Source organism: Cibotium barometz, chromosome 42 (genome assembly GCF_041138505.1).
Source record: "Cibotium barometz isolate CiBa-2024 chromosome 42, ASM4113850v1, whole genome shotgun sequence".
In the NCBI taxonomy this organism is placed as follows: Eukaryota; Viridiplantae; Streptophyta; class Polypodiopsida; order Cyatheales; family Cibotiaceae; genus Cibotium; species Cibotium barometz.
The window spans coordinates 47,748,436-47,759,616 of NC_141087.1; the positions used below are offsets into that span (position 1 = coordinate 47,748,436).

The following is an 11,181-nucleotide window of genomic DNA, read 5'->3' on the forward strand; positions in this document are numbered from 1 at the left end:
CCGACCGTTCCGTGTCGATTCTATCGCCGTGCGGTCCTGCCTAGCCTTGAATTTTCACGGTTCTGCCTACTAGCCTGGCCTTGAATGGGAACTTGAGCCTTGAAGGGGACGTCCTCTATTTCTTTCTCTCTCTCTCACACATACTATGTGGGAGAGAGGTATTAACGTCCGTAGAATGCACAACTGTAGAAGACAAGGGTAGCATAAAGGTACTGTGAGGGCCCTTATAAAAGCTATGATCCACCCAAGCTCAAGTCCCACCCTTGTCATAGCCTTTATAATGGCTATTAACGTCCGTAGAATGCCACAACGGTAGAAGATAAGGGTAGCATAAAGGTAGTGTGAGGGCCCTTATAAAGCTATGATCTACCCAAGCTCAAGTCCCACCCTTGTCATCGCCTTTATAAGGGCCCTCGCACACAAGGGTGGAGAGGGCCCTTATAAAAGCTATGATCCACCCAAGTTCAACTCCCATCGTTGAACTTGGGTGGATCATAGCCTTTATCGCACACAAGGATGGAAGACAAGGGTGACAGAAAAGAAAAGTAGTGCCAGGGCCCTTATAAAAGCTATGATCCACTCAAGTTCAACTCCCACCGTTGGTCGTATATGCCCTCGTGTTACATTCTATAGACGTTAATACCTCTCCTCTCTCGTACTCGGGGACAGGGACGTTAAGAGGGGTGTGTGTGTCTGAAAACGACGTTTGAAGGCGCGTGGGGGAATTCTACCGACCGATCCCGTGTCGATTCGATCGTCATCTACTCTCGTGATCGGGCGGATATATACGAGAGCACCACCCTGCATGACTTCACTTGCTATACGTCTACTAGCTAGAAGCCTGCTCTGTCTGTGTGTGTGTGTGGACGCCTCAACCCTAGTAGTATATACTATGGCGGCTGCTGCCCTTATTGCCCCTTGTGCTCTCACTCCTCCTCCTTCCCACTGCGCCCAGTTCTGTGGGCGGCCGTCAATATTCTGGCCACCTTCTTCTCACGTCCGTCCGGTGTTTTGTCCACCCTCGGGCCGCCGTCTGCGGGTGACTGCTTCCCGCGGAGTAGCCCCCGCCGTCACCTCGGACCTGCAGCCCCTCTCTTGCAAGGATTTCCCTTCTGACTTTCTCTTCGGACTGGGCAGCAGTGCATTCCAAGTAAAATGATCTAACCACACCACTAATCATGTCTTAGCACTAAAAATGAATATCAGCACATTACAACCATCACTAACGAACTGGTGTTAATTACGGCAGCTTGGCTGCCACTAGTATTAGCACTCTGCACCCGATCCCCTCCTTGATGGGCTGCATGCACTAAAGGTTTGGTATATCACGCCAGCTATAAGCACTCACCAGCAGATTGTATTAACATCCCCTCTTGGATAGTGGGCTGCATATTGCTCTTAAAGTTGGTTTACCCCTTGCTTGCAACGTGTATGGTTGCAGCTTCCAACAATCATAGCTCTCGAATGTGTTCCGGATAGTATAGGCAGGCCCAACCCTATCCTAGACTTCAAGATTTTCAAACTTGAAGACCTAGGTGCTATCTTGGCCTTCATTTCAGGTCTATTAAGGAAAATTTACTTTTGTGACCTTTATTTGCAAGTTTTTTTTTTTGTAGCCTTCGTCTTAAGGCTCAAATGGCTTTAATACCCATTGCACCCTTCGGTCTTAAGGCTCAAATAGCTTTAATACCCATTGCACCCTTCGAGTTTCAGGTCAGAGTATAGGGTGTCCATGAAATATGTACACCAATTAATTGCCTAGATCCAAAACATACACACATATATATACTTACTGCAATACTACAGGCTAATACATTTGTCCTCAGTAAATATATATTGGAATTGTACACACGTTTCATTATTGTTTATTTAGATACACCCAATACCACAATTTTTCACTCTATTCAGTTATTGCTGTTGTCTTTTTTTAATTCTACATATTGATGATTTGTAAAATTGGGATGCTTGATTAACTTAGTAATTTTCTATGTCACTTACTGACATTGCTGCTGCCAACCCTTGTTGACGAGAACAGAACCATGAGGATCCCGAAGAGCGGCTACTTAGTTATCTTTATATAACTATCATCTTTTATGTTCAATTGACCTTTTTGTTTTGAGTATACTTCTTTTTCCTTTTCTTTCTCATATTTTTAGGTCTTGTTTTTTTCAAAAGCGTTGGTTAACCAAGGTCTTACAATAGTTATCTAAACTAAGTTAATAAAAGAAGGTAATCAAAACACTGGTACCACATATTATTATATCTAATTCAATTGTAAAGAAGGTGATTAATTGTGTTTGAAATAATAATGTGTAGGTGGAGGGTGGATCTTCTGCAAGTGGCAAAGGAATGAGCATTTGGGATGCTTTTGTTCAAGTCCGAGGTTGACACTCTAAATTCTAGATCTTTATTAGTTAATGAGATCAGGTAATGTGAGTAGAGTTAGTATGACACAAAAAAATCGATGAATATGTAGCTTATAAGGAGAGAAATTGGTGCCATTCCAAGGGGGTTTATCCCTTAATATAGAAGGAAAGGATTAACATTACCCTCCACAACGAAACAAGGACATGAAAAGTTGTTTTTTAAAAGATACTCTTTTCATTTCTTTTAATCACACAATGCAGATTCATTTCTTTTAATCATACACTGGAGGTTCATTTCTTTTAATTACACAGCTTGTAATGTACATAGTAAAATTCGAAGACTTTGCTGCTAGGCTAGTGTATATAAATTATTTGATATATCTTTGTGAATACAAGTGATTTTTTGAGAGTTAATCTTTTTCTTTATATATATTTAGGAAATATTCAAAATGGTGATATGCCCGATCCAGGTTGCGACTTCTATAACCGTTATCTGGTAGATATGAATTGGCTAATCCACCATTCACTTTGTTATTCAATGCATGAAGCTTACATTGATTATACGGATCATCATATTATAATTCTATTAACCACTTACATAAGCTTTCTTTTAATCGTGAAAGTACAGGAAGACATTGCGACTTTGAAGTCTTTGGGATGCAACTCTTTTCGCTTCTCCATCTCTTGGTCACGAATATTTCCTTGTAAGTTCTACTAGTCTAAGAAAAATAGATCAACCCTCTTCATCCTTTATTTTAAGTTCTACCAGTCTAAGAAAAATAGATCAACCCTCTTCATCCTTTATTTTAAGTGAACATGTACATATATAGTCATGTCTCACAAGCAGAACTTACATTGCGATACTTTCTCGTAATTAGTGCAAAGCAAGCGAACACTTGTTTGTATTATACGTGTGCGAGTGGGTGTATATAAACTCTAACTCAGAGAGGGAGGTAGTGTTGGAAGCCTTAAGAGGGCTTCAATGCCCTTTAAACCATCTAAAGAAGACCACCTCTTGGAACATAGGGTTGCAAAAGAAGACCACATAAGGCAACTATTTTAAAAAATTTTCTAAACTTTAAACATAAACATATATATTTTGAAGGCCAACCTCTTGTATGGCCTCAAATTGAAGGTTAGGATAGGCTTTCAAATTTCAGCCCTTGGGGGGAGGGGGAGATGTGGATCTAATTATACATTTTCAAGTGAAATATTTGCACTCATAAGTACACTATTGTATGTATTTACAATTGCCCCTATAATCTTTCTTTTTTAAAGAAAGAAAATGAACATCTTTAATTCTCTACATGCAGATGCTACTGGAGAGATTTCAACAGAAGGCATTCAGTACTACAATGATATCATCAATGCACTTATTAGGGAAGGTAAATAAGCTTTCCAAAACAACACCATATCTATGAGATTTTTTACTTTTTGAAAAAGATGAGTAATACAACATGTAATTTTAGCACCTTGAACTAAGCATGCCAAACTTTATGCTAGTATGTATGTATGTATGCATGCATACATACATACATACACATACACATATGCATGCATATACATACATACATACATATAGACACATACGTTGATATGTACATACATACACATATTCATTTGCATATATATTTGTATATGTGTGCGCATGTGTATGACTGCTCATAGTAAAACACAGGGAGCATCATATCTATATATATGTGTGTGAATGCAATGTGAGAATTTATGTATGTATATACACATGTGTACATCATTCTTAGTTGCAAATACATACAAAGACTAATAGAATCAACACTTTATATTCAAGCTTTGATTGAATCATGTGTAGGGATGACTCCTTGTGTTACTCTATTTCATTGGGACATGCCTTTGTACTTAGAGAACGATCCCGAGGTGCTCGGTTGGAGAAAGAAGAGCATAGTGTGAGTATTTTGCATCATCTTATCTCCTCTTTGCTTGATAACATGTAGCAGTATATTCTATTTCGAGGATTGGAAAAAACTTACCAAACACAGTCCTCAATTTGTTTGCTCTAGTGCCATGTGATTGTGCATGGCATCAAAGTTATTGCATTCATTAGAGCTCTAGGTTTTTTCTTCTAAGGATGTAAAAGAAGGGTACTATGATTGGGCATTGCAAGTGCAGCTGATTTTTCTCTGAAATAACGTGTACTATCTCTATTAATTGTAGGTGATGGTTTTTCTTGTAGGGAACATTTTGTGAGGTTTGCAGACACTTGCTTCAGGTATTTTGGGGATCGGGTTAAGTACTGGTCTACCCTCAATGAGTTGTACAGCTTTGTAACTCGAGGTTATGGCCTTGGAATCATGGCTCCTGGGCGGTGCTCCGAGGCTAGCCATGAAGAGAGTGGGAAAACATGCCAAGCGGGGGATGCCAGCACTGAGCCCTACCTCGTGGCTCACCATGCGTTGATCGCTCACTCGAAAGTGTTCAAGTTGTACAAGAACACATACAAGGTACCTCCTCCGAATAACTCTCACTCACTAAGTGCACTTTTGGTATAATAATTGGGTGCATTGGTTTGATTATCTTTAGCATTTTAATGAACTTACGCTTCATATATTACTGGAGCACACATCATGAGTTGCACACACATTATATTCCACCCATGATCCGCATGAATCTCCCTCTACCCTCGAGAGCATTGTGAACCCTATCAATAACCCCTCATGTGACATATCATCGTGGGAAAGCTCTTGACATGTAGGCTCTAAATATATAATCTCTGATAAATTTGGATTGTTATCGCTCAAGATAATCTAATAACAAGATTCAAAAATACCACCATTTGGAAATCCCAAAGTATGGGGATTTTTGCAAACTCTCTAATATGGTCTTTTTGGCAAACTAATTAACATAGAGAGGCAATTGTTCCAGGTGTAGTTAAAATCACAACAAGAAGTAGCTTTTAACACAGTTTTGTTTAACCTATGAAACAGAAAGATCAAAGAGGATTTATAGGGTGCAATCCTTACAACATGTGGTGTGAGCCCTATGATCCTAATAGCAAAGAAGACATAGATGCAGCAGAGCGATATATGATGTTTCTCTCTGGCTGGTGAGATAAGTTATTATTAATTAGTCTAGGATCAACGGTTTCAACATATGAAATTTTTATAGTAAGCAGTCCGGGACCATCAATGTGGATCTCATGGTTAAATTTTCAACCCATGTGGAATGATTTCCGTGTAGGCAAATACAACCACTCATACTTGGAGATTATCCGCCAGTCATGAGAGAGAGAGTTGGTTCAAGGTTGCCTGAATTCACAAAGGAGGAATCCGAAGACCTCAAAGAAAGCGTTGATTATCTAGGCCTGAACTACTACACTGCTAATTTCATAAAAAACGCCAAAGTCGTAACGAACCCCAAGAAGAAGTGGTGGGGAAATGACATGGCAGCCACTCCATCAGGTTGTAAATAGTATATTTATATGAGCTCTCACCTTTATGCTTTCTCATCATCATGCAATTGCACACTAACTGCTAGCTTTAGCAATTTCATGATATATAATATATTTTCTACTATGAATTAATTACAAACTTTCCCTTTGAATTTTCCCATTTCTTGAGTCAATTATTTCATTTGAATTCTCCCATGTCCTTCTAACCATGTTTTCATTTCAATTTTTATGCAGCTGTGGATGTGAATGGGAATCCTATAGGAGAGAAAATGGCAAGTCCACATAGACTTCAACTTTGTTTATTCATAATTAATACTTGATTGATCCACATTCGTTTCATTAACACGTGTATCCTTTGCCATGTATCATAGGGTCCACCATTAACATTTTTAAATCTTTGTGTTATATATGATCATAGGGACCATCTAGTTCATGGATCTATAACTGTCCCTTTGGCTTACGTAAGCTTCTTGCTTGGGTTGAGGAAAATTATGGCAAAATACCCTTATACATAACAGAAAATGGTACGGGTACATTGTTGGTGGATAATTTTAACATTACTAAGCATCAACCGACACAATTATTATTGGCTTAGCTAAATTATTGTAAATGCACATGTTGTGTAGGTGTAATGGATCCTGAAGCGAATGCACCTTTGAACCAACTACTTGACGATAAGCAACGCATAAAGTACCTTGAAGAGCACCTCAAGGCTCTTCATAGGGCTATAAGGTAATTAATGTGCTTCTAAAAACAAGGTATCATTATCTAGGCATGCTTTCTCATTAGCATAAGAAACTAGGGTACTCACACATATTTTTCTAGCCTTATATGGATGTAGTAATTTGCAGATATGTTTGAATTATCAACTTTTGTGTTGAAGGCCATTAAAATAAATATCTTCTTCATGTAAAGAGATTTGTAAGTTATTAATAGCATTAACAATGCTAGTGTGTTTTTGTTGAGTTTTAGTGAGGAGAATCGAAACGTAAAGGCTTATTATCATTGGGCAGCGATGGACAACTTTGAATGGAATGTTGGTTTCAATCATCGATTTGGCTTGATTTATGTTGACTACCAAGATGGCAAGCGTAGGCTAAAATCTTCAGCGAAATCATATGCAAAGTTCCTTTGCGCACCAACGGTTCCAGCACCTGTGACTTCTTCAAATGGAGCTATCATACCCACATCACCTACAGAAGTGCTTCCCGTCACCGCTTCCACCTAAAGAAGAAAGCTACAAAGCACTCTTTTTAAATGTGATGTTGGTTTACATTCATCGCATTGTTGTTGTCATGACCCTACCCTTATTATTATCTAGGCACACCTTTGTTGCTCCAGGAATAAATCGTGCCATGTTTGCTAGTACAATAAAAATACTAATTATTTTTCTAGTCATGTAGAAAAATTGGAAATACATTGTTTGGGTGAGTGTTTTCTTAAATAGATCGTTCTAAATAGGCACTTAACACGAAAAAATGTTATCTTATCAGTGTAACTTATTCCTCTATTTTTTCTATAAAAAAAGGAACATTAATTGAAAAAACCAAATGAAGAGAAAGACACCATCCACAAAAGCTTACTCCAATCATGGAGGAAATTAGATAGTTGACATTTTCTCAAAGGATAGTCCAAGTTTAGAAAAATATAGTTACCTTAAAAATTATGAGGATTATAGTAAGGTATATATATAGAGGATTATTGTGAGACATATAAACACCAATATACACAAGCTTCCTAGCTCTCTTTATGCTCTTAATCTTATAATAATTAAAATAATTTGGTATTAAATTAGTTCATTTGGTATATGTGGATATCAATTACTCAAGTAACCTCTTTAATTTATATAATCTTACCAAGTATTGTTTTGGAAGCTTTATGCCGCCTTAGGAGAGGTAGAGATACTCTCTAAACCAAATCTTAAAATATTATTACAACCAATTTAATGGATGATCTAGACAAGAAAATAATCTATAGCCGAGTCATCCAAGACATATTTGAGGACATGAGTGGATATCAATGCTTATAATGTATTGTCCAAGCATGAGCTAGCTGGGTGGAAGCATGGTAATAGGACAACAAAATCTTGTGGTCATATTTATATACTCATTATTAGCCAACTTTATGGAATTATTTGGAACACATGGATAGTGAAAATCAAAGGTTTCTTTTTTTCATATCATCAAGTATACAGTGAAAAAAATTGAGATTTGTTTGGATCACATCTACGCTTTGCAATTTCAAAAGTATTCATAGGATAAATTACAATCGTAATATAGAGTTGTTTGGAATATATTTAGATCAAAGTCTTTAATTAGCAAATTTCTAATTGTTTTCCAATTTTTTTGGAAGTGCATTACTTCACAAACATATATATGGTGTAGTACAATCTATTTTAGGTTCAAAAATCAATTAGAACTCCAAAATTTAGTTCTTAATGAAAAATCTAAGGTATTTAGTTGTCTCAAAAAAAACATGATAGACAGGGTTACTAGCAAGCTGTATACTGCTCATGTTGCCACAGTGTATGACAACTCCATCATCACAATGCTGACCCAAATCACCAAGTAGCTTTTTCAGCCACATCACCTCACATACGGCCATAGCCGCACCTCTATACTCTGCCTCTGTACTAGACAAGGCAACTGTGGGTTGCTTCTTACTAATCCGAGTCACTGTAGCACTCCCAATGCTAAACGCATACCCACTAGTAGATCTCCTATCATATGAACTTCCTGCCCAATCTGCATCTATGTAACCATACACATTCAACTCTTTTCCTGACTCATAAAATAGACCATAATGGGCAGTGGTCTTCACATATCTCATAATCCTCCTAACAGCATTCAAATGAGGCTTCCTGGGACTCTGCATAAACTGACTCACTAGTCCCATACCATAACATAAGTCCGGCCTCATAATAGTCAAGTAGATAAGACTACCAAAACCATTTTTCTATACATGGTGAAATCTTCCAGTTCATCACGCAAATCAACCACATAAGCTTCATATTCTGCTCCAAAGGTGTCATCATAGGCTTACAACCTGTCATTCCATACTTTGCTAACATGTCTAAGGCATACTGCCTTTGCACTAGCCATATACCATGAGATGTCCTGATCACCTCAATACCAAGAAAGAATCTGCGTTCACCCAAATCCTTCATATCAAACTGTGTGCTTAAAGATGTCTTCACATCCTCAATGTCTTTCCCATGATCACCTGTCACAATCAAGTCATCCACATAAATGACTATCACAACTAATCCATTCTGTGTATTTTTCACATAAAGTGAAGAGTTTGAGTTTCCCACATGAAAACCAATGCTCATAAGATACTTGCTTATTTTGTCACTCCAAGCTCTTGGTGCCTGATTTAAACCATACAATGCTTTCTTCAATTTGCATATACGTGTGGGATACTTAGGGTGCACATACACCTCTAGCTATTCCATAAATACTTCCTCTTGTAGCTCACCATTGAGGAAGGCATTCTTCACATCCATTTGAAATAGATTCCATCCACGAGAAGCAGCCATAGATATCACAGACCTAAATATAGCCATCTTAGCCACTGAGCTAAACGTCTCATCATAATCTAAACCATGTGTCTGTGCATATCCTTTTGCAACCAACCTTGCTTTATACCTCTCTATTGAACCATCTGATTTACACTTCTCTTTGTAAACCCATTTACAGCCAATCACATTCTTGCCATCTGGAAAATCTATAAAATCCCACGTGTCATTATGCACCAAGGCATCCATCTCCTCATCCATGGCTCTATCCCATGTCTCCTTGCCAATAGACTCTTCAAAACATGAAGGCTCTACATGCTTTACCACTGATGTCATATATGCATAGTGCATTGCATAACCCCTGTACGTCAACCTCTGTACTGGGTATCTCACTCTCTGTGATCTCCTCACTGGTTGTGGCTCACTACGAGCTCCATGTTCTCTAGCATGTGGTGGCACATACCTGTCATTCCTAACACCTGGAGTTCTTATTTTTGGAATCCCCAATTCTTGATCAAGGCGTTTCTGAGCTTGATGAATCATAACCTGTAGTACCAATGCCAATTCCTTCCACTTTCTTCTTTCCTTTGTCCCCACAGCACTACTCTCAGTGCTCACATCATGTCTTAATCTTCCTGACCATGGACTCACATTACCACTGGATGACTCAAGTGGTCCACTCATACTCGTAGTAGACTCCTACGTAGGAAGATTCACATCCTCATTTTCATCTATGTCATCAACTATGACATGCTCACTTTCTTTGCACCAAGTTCCCATCTCATCAAAGTCACATCTCTGCTACTAATGACAACATGTTTTGTCACTGGATTATAGCATTTGTATGCTTTTCTCTCTTGCACACATACCCAATGAAAACACATTTTTCAGCCTTTGAATCCAATTTCTTTCTTCTCTCATCTGGTACATGAATATATGCAACACATCCAAAGACTTTCAAGTGACCCAATATTTGGCCTAAATCCTATCATCCTCCTCATAATAGGTGTACTCTCATGAATAGCTGCAGTAGGAGTTCTGTTCAACAAGTACAGTGCAGTAGCACATGCCTTTGCCTAAAAATAATTTGGGATGGACTTCTCATTAAGCATAGCTCTTGCAATCTCACCAATGAACTTGTTTTTCCTCTCAGCACAGCAACACCATTCTACTGAGGTGTGTACCTACATGTTATTTGTCTTCTTATCCCATGCTCTTTCAAGAAGGCATCAAATGCATGTGATGTGTACTTACCACCACCATCTGTCCTCAAACACTTGATCCATTGACCATACTATTTTTCCACCAATGCTTTGAAGTCAATGAACTTCCCAAGTGCTTCATTCTTCTCTTTCAAGAAGTAAATCCAAGTCATCCTCATGTAATCATTAACAAATGTGACATAATACCTGCAACCATTGATAGTTGGAGTCTGTGATAGACCCCATATGTCACTGTGAATGATTTCCAATGGTCTTTACTGGTTTGACTATCTTTTGGAAATGGAAACCACCAACTATACCTTTTCCTTGCATAGATTTCAACTTTTAAATATTCACATGACTAACTCTCTTATGCCAAATATCAATGTCTGGCACAACCCCTTGACTTTTTAAAAATATGGCAGACTTCAACTCTGGAACGCCTGCACTTAATTTGAACAATCTACCTTCTTTCTCCCCCTTTGCAATTAACTTGCAACCATAGATTTTTTGTGTCCTGTATATGGAATAACATGGTGTTTGTAACACATATCGAGAAGTAATGCAACACTTTGAAGGCTCTCTCTATTTGGCAATTTTGATGTGCTGTAAGCTGGGCAGGTGTTGCATTCATTTGGGGAACACTTGGCTCCACCTCATCGCCTGTCACCA

The 11,181-nt window shown here is 38.3% G+C and overlaps 1 protein-coding gene across 1 annotated transcript; it reads left to right on the top strand.

Annotated features, from left to right (window-relative positions):
• The first annotated feature begins 802 nt into the window (after nt 1-802).
• On the top strand, nt 803-7,167 carry LOC147614560 (beta-glucosidase 25-like). Its single transcript, XM_086781111.1, has 13 exons — nt 803-1,150; nt 2,317-2,383; nt 2,804-2,862; nt 2,995-3,070; nt 3,680-3,751; nt 4,195-4,288; nt 4,576-4,843; nt 5,327-5,445; nt 5,580-5,800; nt 6,025-6,062; nt 6,209-6,314; nt 6,417-6,522; nt 6,763-7,167. The coding sequence occupies exons 1-13, from the start codon at nt 806-808 to the stop codon at nt 7,016-7,018; spliced, it is 1,827 nt and encodes a 608-aa protein (XP_086637237.1). The 5' UTR covers nt 803-805; the 3' UTR covers nt 7,019-7,167.
• Nucleotides 7,168-11,181: the final 4,014 nt, after the last annotated feature.